This window comes from Melozone crissalis, unplaced genomic scaffold, assembly GCF_028551555.1.
Source record: "Melozone crissalis strain CALT ecotype California unplaced genomic scaffold, PUWL_Pcris_2 ptg000079l_1, whole genome shotgun sequence".
NCBI lineage: Eukaryota > Metazoa > Chordata > Aves > Passeriformes > Passerellidae > Melozone > Melozone crissalis.
Window position 1 is genome coordinate 5,194,544 of NW_026535856.1, and position 17,874 is coordinate 5,212,417.

The window sequence follows — 17,874 nt, forward strand, 5'->3', positions numbered from 1 at the left end:
GCAGAGCTCGGTGATGCTGACCATGAACAACCTCAAGGATGAGGATTCCAGATCCTATTTCTGTGCCAAAGCTGCTGGTGCTACTTGGGCTGCTGCTTCTTATATTGACCGTACCGGTGGTGGCAGCGCCCTTGCCTGACCCCCTCTTGTCCCCAAATCTCAGAACCTTTACCCAAATCTCAGCCCTTGCCCCCATTCTTGATCAATTTGCAGTGATATCCCCCATTTCCACCCATGGTTGACCAAAGACCCCAAACCCCCAAACTGGTTCTGCCCAAAACCCTCCTGCTCTGGCCCCAGAACTCGCCTGATTCTGCCCCAAATCCCCACTTTGGGCTCCCAGCCTCAGCCGCTTACCCAGTCTTCACCCCCTGCCCCCAAATCTCAGCCCTTTGGGCACTTTCGGGGCAACGAGGGGGAGATTTGGGGCCGAGAGTTGAGTTATGGGCCAGACCCAGGGCAGGGTTTGGGGCCAATGGGTAGCGTTGGGGCAAAGGGGGCGGGGCTGGGACAAAGGGTCAGGGGTGGGTCAGGGGTATTTGGGGGAAGGGTCTGGGGACAGCTGGGGACAGGGACCGGGACAGCACCCCAAACACCAACACAACCACCGGGAGTGAAACCAATGGCATGGGCAGCATTCCAGCCACCATAGGAATCCTTGGCACAGAAATAGGATCCGGAATCGTCGTCCCTGAGTTTGTTCATGGTCAGCGTCATCGCGCTCTGCCCGTTGTCCCTGGAGATCCTGAACCGACCCTTGACAGAACCTGCGTAGTAGGTGGCGCCAGCAGGGCTGATCTGTGCTACAAATTCCAGCACCTGCCCAGGTCTCTGGTGCATCCAGCCCATCCCAAATTGTCTGAAACTGAACCCGGCCCCTCGGCAGAGGAGGTGCAGGGACCTCCCGGGGGGCTGGAGGACCCCCCGCACTCCAGCAGGGTCACGCCCTGCCCGGAGCCCTGCGGGACAAAGGGGAGATGGGGATGAGAAAACTGATTGGCTGAGGGCTTAAAAGTGGGTGTGTCAAACTGGAAAATGGGGCGGGACCTGGGAAGATCAGCAGGAGCAGGACAACTAGGATGAGATTTCCAAGGGTCACAGTTCGGGGCCAAGAGTCAGGACTTGGGTCAAGTGTTGAGCTTTGGCCCCATCCCCATATCCCCTTTGTCTCGCAGGGCTCCGGGCGGCCGTGACCCTGCTGGAGCGTGGGGAAGACCTCCAGCCCCCCAGGGGGGGTCCCTGACGTTGCTGTGCCGAGGGTCTGGGTTCAATTTTGGGAGTTTTGGAATGTTCTGCATCCACCAGAAATCCGGGCAGGGGCTGGAGTGGCTTGCCGGGATCTACAGCAATGGTGCTTACACCGAGTACGCGCCATTGGTCAAGGGCCGGGTCACGATCTCCAGGGAGAACGGGCAGAGCTCGGTGACACTGACCATGAACAACCTAAGGGATGTAGATTCCAGATCCTATTTCTGTGCCAAGGCTGCTGGTGCCAGGTGGGGTAATGATGTCTCTGCTCTTGGCCTCTTCCCCTTTACTGCATCCCCTCCTGTCCCCAATCTCCAGACCCTTCCCCCAAATTTTAGTCCTTGACCCCCTTCTTGACCCCTTGTCCCAGATCTCCCCCAGTTCCACGACACCGACTGTGCAGCCAAAACCCCCAAACTGGTTCTGCCCCAAACCCAATTAAGTTTGCACCAAAATCACCCGATTCTGCCCCAAAACCCCACTTTGTGCTCCCAGTCACAGCTGCTGACACGAATCCCCAATTCTGACAAAAATTTGAACCCTTGGCCTCAAATCCCGAACTACAGAGCAAACTTTTGGGGCACAAAGAAGAGATTTGGGGTCAGGAGTTGTGGTTTGGGGTCAGCGAGTGAGAATTGGGCCCGAGGCAGAGCAAGGCTGGGATCGACGGCCAAGGGCTGGGTGTGGGCTGGGGGTCTGGGGGAAGGGTCTGGGGAAGGGGGACAGGGGGGGACACGGAGATGGGGACACAACCATCATCATCACCTAAATTAGCAACAGCACCACCATCACCAGTGCCAGACGATTTTCCGCAAAAATAGATGGCAAAATCCTCGTCCTTGAGGTTGTTCATGGTCAGTGTCACCGAGCTCTGCCAGCTGTCCCTGGAGATCCTGAATAGGCCCTTGACCAATGGCGAGTAGCCAGTGGTGCCACCACAGCTGTAGATCCCTGTGACGAATTCCAGCCCCATCCCCGGTCTCTGGCAGATCCTGTACATTCCATAACTCCCAAAACTGAACCCGGACCCTCGGCACAGCAACGTCAGGGACCCTCCGGGGGGCTGGAGGTGCCCCCCCACACTCCAGCAGGGTCACGGCTGCCCGGAGCCCTGCGGGACAAAGGGGATGAGAAACCTGATTGGCTGTTGGGTCAAAGCGGGTGTGGTCTGCTGGAAAATGGGATGTGACTCACCTGGGAGGAGGATGATGAACACCAAGGCTCCCAGTTTGGGCCAAGAGTCAAGATTTGGGTCAAGGGCTGAGCTTTGGCTGCATCCCCATCTCCCCTTTGTCCCGCAGGGCTCCGGGTGGCCGTGACCCTGCTGGAGTGTGGGGGGGACCTCCAGCTTCCCGGGGGGGTCCCTGCGCCTCCTCTGCCGAGGGTCCGGGTTCAGTTTCGGCAGTTTTGGGATGGGCTGATATCGACAGAGACCCGGGCAGGGGCTGGAATATATCGCAAGGATCAGTGACAGTGGTGGTTACACCGAGTACGCGCCAGCGGTCAAGGGCCGGGTCACGATCTCCAGGGACAACGGGCAGAACTCGGTGACGCTGACCATGAACAACCTCAAGGACGAGGATTCCGGATCCTATTTCTTTGCCAGGGCTGCTGATGTTTATGGTGCTGCTGCTAATGGTGACAATGGCCCTGAGGGTCTCATGGTCCTGCCTTACATCCCACTCCCATCATTTTACACTCATAATTCTGATTTTCATCCCAAACCTCACGCATTGAACCAGCCCTTGACCCTTTGTCCCAAATCTCCCCCATTTGCCCCAATGGTCAGCACTGACCCCAAACCCTCCCCTGCTCCTGCCCCAAAACTCAACCACTGGCCCCAAACCTACACCCCTGAGCTCCAGTTCAGGCCTTACTCTCCAAGAGTTCCCATTTCTGCCTGTGCCAGCTCAGCCAATCAGGGCCCTGGGACCTGGGGTAGATTAAGTTTAAATAGGAAAATAATGGGGAAGGTCGACACTTGAGGCAGAATGGGTAGAGTTTGCCGGAAAATAGTCTAGATTTGAGGAGTAGGGCTGGGATTTGGGAGAAGAATCTCTGGAGATTGGGGACATTTGCTGCCCACCGTGGGGGTGGTGCCACTGGTGTCGTCATCAATAAAAGCATAATCAGCGCCCCAATACTTGTGACGTCTGGCACAGAAATAAGATCCGGAATCCTCGTCCTTGAGGTTGTTCATGGTCAGCGTCACTGAGCTCTGCCCGTTGTCCCTGGAGATTGTAAACCGGCCCTGAACCGACGGCGTGTAGATGGTGCTGGAACCATTGCTCCTGATCCATGCGACCCATTCCAGCCCCTGCCCGGGTCCCTGGCAGATGCAGAGCACGTCAGAGCTGCCGAAACTGAACCCGGACCCTCGGCAGAGGAGGTGCAGGGAACCCCTGGGGGGCTGGAGTTGCCCCCTGCACTCCAGCAGGGTCACGGTCGCCTGGAACCCTGCGGGACAAAGGGCAGATTGGAATGAGGGAAAAAATCCACCCAAATGTTGATTCCTGCATGCAGATTCGGATGTTGGCCTCAAATTGTGGCACTTTCTCCTCCTCCCAGTCCTGCTGGCCCTCCCAGGTGGGTCCAGGTCCCTTTTTGGATCTGGTCACCCCCAGCACAGCCCACACCAAGGTCCGGCTCCTCATCCCCATCTCCCCTTTGTCCCGCAGGGCTCCAGGCGGCCGTGACCCTGCTGGAGTGCGGGGGGGACCTCCAGCCCCCTGGGGGCTCCCTGCGCCTCCTCTGCCGAGCAGCCGAGATTGATTTTGGGATTATTGTGATGGCCTGGATCCGCCAGAGACCCAGGCAGGCGCTGGAGTTCATTGCAGATATCAGCACCACTGGCACAACAAGCTACGCGCATTCGGTCAAGGGCCGGTTAACGATCTCCAAGGACAATGGGCAGAGCTCGGTGACGCTGACCATGAAAAACCTCAAGGACGAGGATTCCGGATCCTATTTCTGTGCCAAATATGCTTATACTCCTGATGGTACTTATGGTATTACTTCTATTGACGTGACGCCTTGGCCCCACCCCCCGACCAACATTGTTGGACCATCAGGGTGCAGGACAGTCGGGACAGACGGACGGACACGAGAGATCTCTGCAGCCAGGTCATGGCATTTTCGGTTTATTGCAAAGGAAGACCTGCAGGGCCCTGCTGGGAGCTGCCAGGCACAGCTGGAGAAGGGCTGAGAGAAAGAGGGGAGAGAGGATGAGACGGGAAGAGAGTAAGAGAGTAAAAAAGGTAAATGAGTAAAAGGGTGAGAGAATAAAAAGGGTAAGAGAGTGAAAGAGTCAGTGAATAAAAGTGTAAGAGTGTAAAAGGGCAAGAACATAAAACTCTAAGAGAATAAAAGGGTAAGAGAGTGAGGTTCCCACCACAATACAATAAATCTTCTTCTCTGTTGAATATTCTAATTCTCACTAACGAATTTGGTCCAATATACAAACCCTACAGCATTTACATACAGCCTATAAGAACGGTTTCATTACCATACTCTATTACATTTTAAACCCTAAAAACTCCTCTTTGGGCCCCTTCTGCCAAGCCTAAGATCTGCTCTTTGGAAACCCTAAAATCACCTTTTTGGAGTAATTTTAAACCCGAAAACTCCTCTTTGGACTAACTTTAAACGCTAAAAACTCCTTTTTAGAGTATCTTTAAACCCCAAAAACTCCTCTTTGGCCCCTTCTGCCAAGCTGTAGAGTCGCTCTGAGCCTTGGGCCTGTCTGCAGGCAGAGGGTGTTGTTCCATCAAAATGGGATCACCTTCAGCCGGCCACAAAGTTGTTTTCCAGTTGTTAAGTAACTGAGGGATCCTAAAGCTTGCTTTCATTTCAATCTCGCTGATGGTTTCCATATTCTCAAATTCTTTTGCCAGGAAATCACATTGATAAGGCTTTGCTGTTCCATCCTCCCACACCAGCATCAGCATAAGCACCGTGACCATCGGTGTCCTTGGCACAGAAATAGGATCCGGAATCATCGTCCTTGAGGTTGTTCATGGTCAGCGTCACCGAGCTCTGCCCGTTGTTCCTGGAGATTGTGAACCGGCCCTTGACTGAATCCGCGTACCTGGTGACGCCACCACTGCTGGTGATGGTTCCAACCCACTCCAGCCACTGCCCGGGTCTTTGGCGAATCCAGGCCATCCCAAAACTGCCGAAACTGAACCCGGACCCTCGGCACAGCAACGTCAGGGACCCCCCGGGGGGCTGGAGGTCCCCCCCGCCCTCCAGCAGGGTCACGGCCGCCCGGAACCCTGCGGGAAAAAGGGGAGATGGCGATGGGGCGATGCAAAAGTCAGGCAGAGCTGTCAAAGTATTAAATGGGTGGATCGCAGCTAATTGCAGGGTTTAAGACACTTTACCATTCAGGATACCTCTGTCGGATGTTTGGGGACAAAAAAAGGCAATTTGGGGAAAAACCGGTGAAGGTTTGGGCATGGGGGAGCAGCCGTGACCCTTCCAGAGTGCGGAGGGGACCTCCAGCCCCCGGGGGGTCCCTGCCCCTCCTCTGCCGAGGGCCTGGGTTCAGTTTTGGGGATTATGGAATGTTCTGGATCCGCCAGAGATCCGGGCAGGGGCTGGAGTGGCTAACAGGGATCAGCAGTGGTAGTTACACCGAGTATGCGGGTTCAGTGCAGGGCCGGTTCATGATCTCCAGGGACAACGGGCCGAGCTCGGTGACGCTGACCATGAACAACCTCAAGGATGAGGATACCGGATCCTATTTCTGCGCCGAGGCTGCTGGTCCCAGTTGGGGTAATGATGTCTCTGCTCTTGGCCTCTTCCCCTTGACTGGGTCCCCTCCTGCCCCCAGGCCCCAGACCCTTCCCCCAGATCTCAGCCCTTGACCGCATTCTTGACCCTTTGCCCCAGATCTCCCCCAGTTCCAACACCACCAATCACGGAGCCGAAACCCACGAACTGGTTCTGCCCCAGACCCAACTATGTTGGCACCAAAAATCGCCCGAATCTGCCCCAAATCCCCACTTGTGCTCCCTGCAGCAGCAGCCGCTGACACGATTCCTCAACATTTGTCCCCAAATCGGGACCCTTGGCCTCAAACCCCGACCTTCAGAGCAAAGTTTTGGGGCAGAAAGAGGAGATTTGGGGTCAGGAGTTGTGGTTTGGGGTCAGCGGATGAGAACTGGGGCCGAGGCAGAGCAAGGTTGGGATCAATGGTGAAGGGCTGGGTGTGGGCTGGGGGTTTGGGGGAAGGGTTTGGGGAATAGGGACGGGGGGGGATAAGGGGATGGGGGTGGGAAAAGCTTGGGCATCGTCACTACGTGCAGCATGTTCACGGTAATTATTAGCAGCACACTTCGCGCAGAAATACATGGCGGGATCCTCGTCCTTGAGGTTGTTCATGGTCAGCGTCACCGAGCTCTGCCCGTTGTCCCTGGAGATCGTGAACCGGCCTTTGACCGATGGCGCGTAGAAGGTGTTGGCACTGTTGTAGTAGATGCCTGCGACGTATTCCAGCGCCTGCCCTGGTCTCTGGCGGATCCAGTACATTCCATAATCCCCAAAATCGAGCCCGGACCCTCGGCAGAGGAGGCGCAGGGATGCCCCGGGGCGCTGGAGGTCCCCCCCACACTCCAGCAGGGTCACGGCCGCCCGGAGCCCTGCAGGAAAAAGGGGAGATGGGGATGAGGCCAAAGCTCAACCCTTGACACAGATCCTGACTCTTGGCCCCAAACTGGGACCCTTGGAGTTCATCATCCTCATCCCAGGAGTGTTCTATCCCTTTGTCCAGCTGGCCACGCCCACTTAAAAGCCCTGGACCAATCAGACTCTTGATTTCCATCATCTCCCCTTTGTCCCGCAGGGCTCCAGGCAGCCGTGACCCTGCTGGAGTGTGAGGGGGACCTCCAGACACCCAGGGGGTCCCTGACATTGCTGTGCCGAGGGTCCGGGTTCAGTTTTGGGAGTTATGGAATGTACTGGATCCGCCAGAGACCCGGGCAGGGTTTGCAATACGTCGCAGGCATCTACAGCACTGGTGGCACCACCTACTATAATCCATCGGTCAAGGGCCGGTTCACAATCTCCAGGGATAACGGGCAGAGCTCGGTGTGGCTGACCATGAACAACCTCAAGGACGAGGATTCCGCCGTTTATTTCTGCGCCAAGTGTGCTGCTAATAATTACCCTGAACATGCTGCTCGTAGTGACGATACCCATGGTGTCCCCATCCCCATCCCTGTGTCCCCCCCATCCCCATTCCCGAGACCCTTCCCCCAAACCCCCAGCCCACACCCAGCCCTTGAACATTGATCCCAACCTTGCTCTGCCTCGGCCCCAATTCCCACTCGCTGACCCCAAATCACAACTCCTGACCCCAAATCTCCACTTTGTGCCCCAAAACTCGATTCTGAAAGTGGATACTTCTGGTCATGGTTAAAGATTTGGGTCAACTTTGTGGTCAAGAGTGGAGAATTCGGGGCAGAGAGAAAGCAGGTTTGCGCGATGGCGTCAGAAATGTGGTCAGGGGCAGAGTTTGGGAGAAGGGTCTGGAGAACCCGGAGAGCTGGTGACACAGCCATGGGAAAGGGGTCAAAACCATAAACAGAAGCCGGAGCATATTTTCCTTCTGGAGCTTTGCCACAGAAATAGGATCCAGAATCCTCGTCCTTGAGGTTGTTCATGGTCAGCGTCACCGAGCTCTGCCCGTTGTCCCTGGAGATCGTGAACCATCCCTTGACCAAATCCCCATAGAAGGTGTCTCCATCGTAGTCAATCCGCGCAACCCATCCCAGCCCCTGTCCAGGCCTCTGGCAGACCCAAATAAAACTGGTTTGTCCGAAATCGAACCCAGACCCTCGGCAGAGGAGACGCAGGGTCTCACAGAGGGCGGGCGGTCCCACCCGTAGTCCTGCAGGGTCACGGCCGCCCGGAGCCCTGCGGGACGAAGGGGAGATGGGGATGAGGCCAAAGCTGAACCCTTGACCCAAATCCTGACTGTTGGCCCCAAACTTGGACCCTTGGATTTCATCACTGTCCTCCCAGGGGGGTCCCGCCCCTTTTAACAGCAAGCCACACCTACTTTGATCCCACAGCAAATCAGGCTCCACATCCTCATCTCCCCTTTGTCCCGCAGGGCTCCATGCAGGCGTGACCCTTCTGGAGTGCGGGGGGGACCTCCAGGCCCCCAGGGGGTCCCTGACGTTGCTGTGCCGCGCAACTGGGTTTGATTTTGGCAGTTTTGGGATGGGCTGTATGCACCAGAGACCTGGGCAGACGCTGGAATACATCGCCAGTATCAACAGCAATGGTGGCAGCACGGACTACGCGCCGTCTGTCATGGGCCGGGTCACAATCTCCAGGGACAAAGGGCAGAGCTCGGTGACGCTGACCATGAACAACCTCAAGGACGAGGATTCCGCCATTTATTTCTGTGCCAAGGGTGCTACTAGTGGTTATGGAGGTGGTGTTTCTGCTTTTAGTGACAATTCCGGCTGTGGTCCCGCCCTCCACGATGGTCACCAGATGTCTCCACTCCCAGTGATCCGTCCGCCAGAGCCCCGCTTTTCTCCTCAGTTGTTAAGGAGTATCCTCCAAACTCCACCCCTGATGACCCAACACTCGACTTTCTCCCAGCATTGCCCATGTCACCGAAATCTCCCCCAGCTCCCCGGGCCCTGATTGGAGGAGGCCTGAACTGGAGGCCAGGGGTTAAGGTTTGGGGCCAATGGTTGAGTTTTGGGGCAGGAGCAGGGGAGGGTTTGGGGTCAGTGCTGACCATTAGGGCAAATGGGGGAGATTTGGGACAAAGGGTCAAGGGCTGAGGTTTAGGGGACAATTTGAAGGAAGAGTCTCAGTTTGGGGACAGGTGAGGACGCAGAGATGGGGATGGATCCACAACGGCCATCGTCACTATAAGCAGCAGTACTACAAAAACCACTATCAGCAGATTTGGCACAGAAATAGGATCCGGAATGCTCGTCCTTGAGGTTGTTCATGGTCAGCATCACCGAGCTCTGCCCGTTGTCCCTCGAGATCCGGACCCGGCCCCTGAACGATGGCGCGTAGAAGGTGCTGCCACTGCTATGGATCCCCGCGACGTATTCCAAACCCTGCCCGGGTCTCTGGCAGAACCAGCTGATTCCAAAATTCCCAAAACTGAACCCAGACCCTCGGCAGAGGAAGCGCAGGGAACCCCCGGGGGGCTGGAGGTCCCCCCCGCACTCCAGCAGGGTCACGGACACCCGGAGCCCTGCGGGAAAAAGGGGAGATGGGGATGAGGCCAAAGCTCAACCCTTGACCCAAGTCCTGACGATCGGCCCCAAACTGGGACTCTTGGAGTTCATCATCCTCCTCCCATGTGGGTCCTGTCCCTTTTTTCCTAATGGCCACGTCCACTTTGAGGTCCTCAACCAATCAGGTTTATGATTTCCATCATCTCCCCTTTGTCCCGCAGGGCTCCGGGCAGCCGTGACCCTGCTGGAGTGTGGGGGGGACCTCCAGCCCCCGGGGGCTCTCTGCGCCTCCTCTGCTGAGGGTCCAGGTTTAGTTTTGGCAGTTTTGGGATGGGCTGAGAATGCCAGAGACCCGGGCAGGGGCTGGAAATCGTCGCAGGGTTAAACAATGGTGGAGGCATCGGCTACGCCGATGCAGTGCAGGGCCGGTTCAGGATCTCCAGGGACAACGGGCAGAACTCGGTGACGCTGACCATGGAAAACCCTAAGGACGAGGATTCCGGATCCCATTTCTGTGCCAAAGCTGCTGCTGATGGTTGGGCTGCTCCTGATCGTTTTGACCCCACCCTTATCGCTGTGTCCCCCCTGTCCCCGTTCCCCAGACCCTTCCCCTAAATTCCAGCCCCTGACCCCACTCCTGTCCCCGTGCCCCAACCCTGCCATGGCTCTGCCCCACATTCTCAGCTCCTGGCCCCACACCTCAGCTCGGGGCCCGCTCGGGGCCATTTTGGCTCCTGAGCTCTCCTTGGCCATTCTGACCCTGCCCTTTACGCATGGAACGTTCCAGGTGACTCCACCCTTGCACCCATCTGCTTCTCTCAGCATGGAGCCCTTGGCTCGAGATCAATTTCAACAGTTTCATCTCCCCAAAATTTCATGTGTTTTCGTTAAAAAAGGGGGTTTTTTCTCCAGAGCCCCCAGAGAGGATTCCAGCCCAGCCCCAAGGAGCAGCCCTAGACACCGCGGCCGCTGAGGGAGAAGTGAAGCCCCAGGTGGGAGCGAGGGAGGGAGGGAGGGAGGAGAAGACGCCGCGATTTTGAGGCTCCGCAGCCTTCCCCCCACTTCCACACTTGACTGAATCTGCATAGTAGATGTACGAACCATCGCTGTGGATCCCTGCGGGCCACTCCAGCTCCTGCCCGGATCTCTGGCGAAACCAATCCATTCCAATATTCCAATATTGAACCCGGACCCTCAACAGAGGAGGCGCAGGGACCCCCCAGGGGGCTGGAGGTCCACCCCGCACTCCAGCAGGGTCACGGCCATCCGGAGCCCTGTGGGACAAAAGGAAGATCGGGATGGGGCCAAAGCTCAACGCTTGATCCAAATCCTGACTATTGGCCCCAAATTGGGACCCTTGGAGTTCATCATCCTCCTGCCAGGTGTGTCGCAATCCTGTATCAAGCTTTCCCCTCCCAGTTTGTGGCCCTGGACCCATCAGGTTTCTCCTCCCCATCTCCCCTTTGTCTCGTTGAGCTCCGGGCCGCCGTGACCCTGCTGGAGTGCGGGGGGGACCTCCAGCCCCCCGGGGGTTCCCTGTGCCTCCTCTGCCGAGGATCCGGGTTCGATTTTGGCAGTTTTGAAATGTACTGGGTCTATCAGAGACCTGGGCAGAGGCTGGAGTGACTCGCAAGTATCAGCAGCGGTGGTGGCACCATCTACTATGCGCCATCGGTCAAGGGCCGGTTCACAATCTCCAGGGACAACGGGCAGAACTCGGTGACGCTGACCATGAACAACCTCAAGGACGAGGATTCCGCATCCTATTTCTGTGCCAAGGGTGCTGATGCTTATAGCTGGAAGGCTGCTGCTTATGGTGAAGACCCCAGTGGTGGATCCACGCACCCATCTCAGCGTCCCCAGCTGTCTCCAAACCCCCAAAATTTCCCCAAAATCTCAGCCCTGGTCCCATCCCTGCCCGGGGGTCTCTGTCCCAATCCCCACTGGGACGGGGCTATGGGGACCCCTCTGGAGCCGTTTGGTTTCCCACCATCGCTCTCCTCACCGGGCTGTGGCCATGGGGAGGTGCCGGTGGCTCACGGCCCCGGCAGCATACACAGAACTCAATGGCGCAGCTCACCGCCAGGGGTTTGTGGTCAATTACACAAAGCAAAGGCAGATTGACATAGTGGGGCTGGATCTGGGACATCCCCGTCCGTTTTGGGGAATGTGGTTGGGACGTGGAGCCCAGACCTGAGGTTTGGGGCCAGGAGCTGAGATTGGGGCAGAACAGGTTCAGAGCTGGGACACAGGGACAGGAATGGGGTCAGGGGCTGGGGACTGGGGGAAGGGTCTGGGGAACGGAGACAGGGGGGGACACAGCCATGGGGATGGGGTCAACATTATAAGCATTATTCCCCGAATAATTATCAGCAGATTTGGTGCAGAAATAGGTGGCGGAATCCTCGTCGTTGAGGTTGTTCATGGTCAGCGTCACCAAGATCTGCCACTTGTCCCTGGAGTTCCTGACGCGCTCCTTGAATGACGCCCCGTAGTGGGCGATGGAACCGTCCCTGCTGTTCCCCGTGAGACACTCCAGCCCCTACCCGGGTCTCTGGCGCATCCAGAACATTCCATTGCTCCCAAAATCGCACACGGACCCTCGGCAGAGGAGGCGCAGGGAACCCCCGGGGGGCTGGAGCTTCCCCCCCGCACTCCAGCAGGGTCACGGCTGCCCGGAGCCCTGCGGGACAAAGGGGAGATGGGGATAAGAAACCTGATTTGTCAAGGGCCGCAACCTGGGAGGGTCAAGCTTGATAAAGTATCGACACCCAACAGGAAGGAGGATGATGAAATCCAAGGGTCCCAGATTGGGGCCAAGAGTCAGGATTTGGGTCAAGGGATGAGCTTTGGCCTCATCCCCATCTCCCCTTTGTCCCGCAGGGCTCCAGGCGGCCGTGACCCTGCTGGAGTCGGGGGGGATCTCCAGCCCCCCGGGGGGTCCCTGTGCCTCCTCTGCCGAGGGTCCGGGTTCGATTTCGGGAGTTTCTCCATGTTCTGGATTCGCCAGAGACCCGGGCAGGCTTTGGAATACTTCGCAAGCATCTACTACAATGCTGCCAACAGCTACTACGCGCCATCGGTCAAGGGCCGGGTCCCGATCTCCAGGGACAACGGGCAGAGCTCGGTGACGCTGACCATGAACAACCTCAAGGACGACGATTCCGCTGTTTATTTCTGCGCCAAACATAGCAGTAATGGTTATGGTTCTGCTGGACCCGCTCGTATTGAGAATTCCTGCCGTGGCCCCAGCCCCTTTGCAGTCCCAAGTGCCCACAATCCCCAGAGATATTTCCCCGACTCCCAGCTCTGTTCATCAAATCTTCACCAGTTCCTTCCATACTCCGCCCCTGCTGCCCCAACATTCGGCTTTCCCAGAGTTTTGCTCATTTCACCCAAATCTCCCCCAACTCCCCGGGCCCTGATTGGAGGAGGCCTGAACTGGAGGCCAGGGGTAAAGGTTTGGGGCCAATGGTTGAGTTTTGGGGCAGGAGCAGGGGAGGGTTTGGGGTCAGTGCTGACCATTGGGGCAAATGGCGGAGATGTGGGACAAGGTGCCAAGGGCTGAGGTTTGGGGGGAGGGTCTGAGGACTCGGGGCATTTGGGAACCCATCAAGAAAGGCAGGGCTTAAACCAACATAAATACCATAAGCTTCGTAATTAGAACCAGCATAAGGAGATTTTGCACAGAAATAGGATCCGGAATCCTCGTCCTTGAGGTTGTTCATGGTCAGCATCACCGACCTCTGCCCGTTGTCCCTGGAGATTGTGAACCGGCCCTTTACAGATGGCGCGTATGCGGTGTAGGAACCACTGCTGATCCCTGCGACCCATTCCAGAGCCTGCCCCTGTCTCTGGAGGATCCACATCATTCCAGACTGTCCGAAATCGAACCCGAACCCTTGGCAGAGGAGGCGCAGGGACCCCCCGGGGGGCTGGAGGTTCTCCCCACACTCCAGTAGGGTCACGGCCGCCCGGAGCCCTGCGGGACAAAGGGGAGATGGGGATGGGGCCAAAGCTCAACCCTTGACGCAAATCCTGACCCTTGGCCACAAATTAGAACACTTGGAGTTCATCATCCTCCTCCTACTGGGGTCCCACCCCTTTTTTAATCATGCAATGCCAACTTGGGAACTCTTCACCAATCAGGTTTCCCATCCCCATCTCCCCTTTTTCCCCGCAGGGCTCCAGGCGGCCGTGAACCTGCTGGAGTGCCGGGGGAACCTCCAGCTCCCCGGGGGGTCCCTGTGCCTCCTCTGCCGAGGGGCCGGGTTCGATTTTGGAGGTTTTGGGATGCACTGGCTGCGCCAGAGACCCGGGCAGGTGCTGCAATGGCTCGCAGGGATCACCAGCAATGGTGCTTACACCACGTACGTGCCGTCGGTCATGGGCCGGTTCAGGATCTCCAGGGACAACAGGAAGATCTCGATGACGCTGACCATGAACAACCTCAAGGACGACAATTCCGGATCCTATTTCTGTGCCAAATATGCTGGTACTGGTTGTTGTAGTCCTGGTTCTTATAGTGAAGATGACAGTTGTGGATCCACCCCCCTCTCAGTGTCCCCCCCGTCCCCAATCCCAGATCCTCCCCACAAACCTCAGCCCTTGACCCTTTGTCCCAAATCTCCACCATTTGCCCCGATGGTCAGCACTGACCCCAAACCCTCCACTGCTCCTGCCCCAAAACTCAACCATTGGCTCCAAACCTTCACCCCTGGCCCCCAGTTCAGGCCTCCTCCAATCAGGGCCCAGGAGCTGGGGGCGATTTGGGTGAAATGGGAAAAATTGGGAGAAAGTCGGAAGTTGGGGCAAAGATGGTGGACACTAGGTGAAGGTCAAGAAGGGGATCAAGGGTTGGGATTTGGGGCAGGATTTGGGGATTTTGGGACATTTGGGGAGCCAGGGATGGGGGTTTGCTGCCACCACCAGCATCGTCGCCATGTCCAGAGCTCCTTGAGAGGATTCCAACCCCAGCCCCAAGGAGCAGCACCAGACACCGCGGCCGCTGAGGGAGAAGAGAAGCCTCAGGTGGGAGCAACGGAGGGAGGGAGGGAGGGAGGAGCAGACACCGCAATTTTGGGGCTCCGCAGCCTCCCCCCACTTCCTCCCCGGCAGCTGCCGGGGCCCGGCTGGGGCAGGAAAGGAAACAGAAAGTTCCTGGTTTTGGTCACTGTGAACATCTGTGTTTGGCAGAGGGCAGCTCAGCCTCGGGGCGCCGCAGCAGAGCGCCGGCTGCACAAAAAGCTTTGTGTGCAAAGGGCCCTGGAGTGATCCCCGTTCCACACTGGGACGGAGGGGAAGGGCCAGAATGGGGAGAAATGGGAGAAACTGGGGGGAAATTGGGAATTGGGGTAGTGATGGTGGAGTTTGGGGGAAATGGTCAAACTTCTAGGAACAGGGCTGGGATTTTTTGGAAGGATCTCTGCGATTGGAGGCATCAGTTGACCATCATGGTCACTGCCAGGATAGATGCCGAAACCAGCGTCAATAGAATTGCCAGCGTAACCATTGCAAAGTTTGACACAGAAAAAAAAGGCGGAATCCTCGACCTTGAGGTTGTTCATGGTCAGCGTCACCGAGCTCTGACCGTTGTCCCTGGAGATCGTGAACCGACCCTTGAACGATGGCGCGTATCTGGGAGTGGCACCATCAATGGTGACACTCGCCACAAACTCCAACTCTGCGCGGGTCTCTGGCTCATCCAGCCCATCCCAAAATTCCCAAAATCGATCCCGGGCCCTCGGCAGAGGAAGAGCAGGGACCCCCGGGGGGCTGAGGTTTCCCCCCCGCACTCCAGCAGGGTCACGGCCGCCCGGAGCCCTGCGAGAAAAAGGGGAGATGGGGATGAGGCCAAAGCTCATGCCTTGACCCCAAAATCCCAACTATTGGCCCCAAATGGTGAACACATCTTCCTTCTCCTCGTGATCCTGGTCACCCTCCAGAATGGATCCCATCATTTTTTCCAACTGGCCTTGATGACTTGGGGACTCGATTAATCAGGTTTCCCATCCCCATCTCCCCTTTGTCCCGCAGGGCTCCAGGCGGCCGTGACCCTGCTGGAGTGCGGGGCGGACCTCCAGCCCCCCGGGGGGTCCCTGCGCCTCCTCTGCCGAGGGTCTGGGTTCAGTTTTGGCAGTTTTGCCACGAACTGGGTCCGCCAGAGACCCGGGTAGGGGCTGGAATGCATTGCCTACATCAGGAGCGATGGTTCCAATATTTACTATGCGCCATGGGTGCAGGGCCGGTTCAGGATCTCCAGGGACAAAGGGCAGAGCTCGGTGAGCTGACCATGAACAACCTAAAGGACGAGGACTCTGACGTTTATTTCTGCACCAAATGTCCTAATAGTAGTTATGGTGGTGGTGTTGCTGCTTTTAGTGACAATTCCAGCAGTGGTCCCACCCTCCCTGATGGTCACCAGATGTCTCCACTCCCAGTGATCCTTCCTCCAGAGCCCCGCTTTTCTCCTCAGTTGTTAAAGAGTTTCCCCCAAACTCTGCCCCTACTGCCTCAACTCTGGACTTTCTCCCACTTCTGCCCATTTCACCCAAATCTCCCCCAGCTCCCCGGGCCCTGATTGGAGGAGGCCTGAACTGGAGGCCAGGGGTTAAGGTTTGGGGCCAAAGGTTGAGTTTTGGGGCAGGAGCAGGGGAGGGTTTGGGGTCAGTGCTGACCATAGGGGCAAACGGGGGAGATTTGGGACAAAGGGTTCAAGGTCTGAGTCAATGGGTGAGTTTTGGGGGAAGGGTCTGGGGATTCAAGACGGGGGGCGACATGGAGACGGGGGTGGATCCACAACTGGTGCCTTCAACATATGCAGCAGCATCACCCCAATTGCCAGCAGCACCATGTTTGGCACAGAAATAGGATCCGGAATCCTCGTCCTTGAGGTTGTTCATGGTCAGCGTCACCGTGCTCTGCCCGTTGTCCCTGGAGATCCTGAACTGGCCCTTGACCGATGGGGTGTAGCCAGTGTCAGCACCATCGTTCCTGATCCCCGCGAGCCATTCCAGCCCCTGCCCGCGTCTCTGGCGGATCCATTGCATGGCGAAACTCCCGAAACTTAACCCAGACCCTCGGCAGAGGAGGCGCAGGGACCCCCGGGGGGCTGCAGGTCCCCCCGCACTCCAGCAGGGTCACGGCCGCCCGGAGCCCTGCGGGACAAAGGGGAAATGGGGATGTGGGAACGAATCCACCCAAATGTTGATTCCTGCATGCAGATCCTGATGTTGGCCCCAAACTGGGACCCTTGGACCGCCCCACCCTCCTCCTGCAACTCCTGCGAGTCATCCCAGGTGGATCCCAAACCCTTCTTCTGGAATGGCAGCGCCCAGTTTGACCGCACAACCAATGGGTCTCATCATCCCCATCTCCCCTTTGTCCCGCAGGTCTCCGGGTGGCCATGACCCTGCTGTAGTGCGGGGGGGACCTTCAGCCCCCCGGGGGTTCCCTGACGTTGCTGTGCCGAGGGTCCGGGTTCAGTTTTGGGAGTTTCTCCATGTTCTGGGTGCGGCAGAGATCCAGGCAGGGGCTGGAATTCGTCGCAGTGATCAAGGGCAACGGTGGCAGCATCGCCTACGCGCCATCGGTGAAGGGCTGGTTCAGGATCTCCAGGGACAACGGGCAGAGCTCGCTGACGCTGACCATTGAACAACCTCAAGGACGAGGATTCCGGATCCTATTTCTGTGCCAAATGTGTTGATGGTGATTGTGCCAATAGTAATGGTACTGTTGGTGTGGCATTTATTGCTGGTTCTGATCTTGGTCCCAAATCCCTCCACTTTGTTCCCAAATATCCCATAGTCCTCTGATCTCCTCATCATCAGCCTTTTTCAACAAATCTCAGCCATTTTACCCCAATGTCTGCCCCTGTTGCCCCAACTTCTGAATTTCTCCCAGTTTTGCCCATTTCACCCAAATCTCCCCAAGCTCCCTGGGCCCTGATTGGAGGAGGCCTGAACTGGACCCAGGGGTGAAGTTTTGGGGCCAATGGTTGAGTTTTGGGGCAGGAGCAGGGGAGGGTTTGGGGTCAGTGCTGACCATTGGTGCAAATGGAGACAAAGGGTAAAGGGCTGGGTCAATGGGTGAGGTTTGGGATGAAAAGCAGAACTCTGGGGACTCAATGATGGGAGTGGGATGAAAGGCAGGAGCTTGAGACCATCAGGGGCATTGTCACCATTAGCAGCAGCACCATAATTATCAGCAGCCCTGGCACAGAGATACGATCCGGAATCCTCGTCCTTGAGGTTGGTCATGGTCAGCGTCACTGAGCTCTGCCCGTTTTCCCGGGAGATCATGAACCGGCCCTTGACTGATGGCGGGTAGTAAGTGGCTCCACCAATGTTTATGTACGCCACGAATTCCAGCCCCTGCCCGTGTCTCTGGCACACCCAGTTCATGGCAAAAT

At 57.2% G+C, this 17,874-nt stretch overlaps 1 gene segment (V, D, J or C); it reads right to left on the minus strand.

Moving 5' to 3' along the window:
* Positions 1-1,127: 1,127 nt before the first annotated feature.
* LOC128946321 (Ig heavy chain V-A2 region P-MU-3-like) lies at positions 1,128-13,906 on the minus strand. The segment is given in 4 exon segments: positions 1,128-1,195; positions 6,552-6,885; positions 9,240-9,387; positions 13,830-13,906. Coding segments are annotated over 4 exon segments (627 nt in total).
* Positions 13,907-17,874: the final 3,968 nt, after the last annotated feature.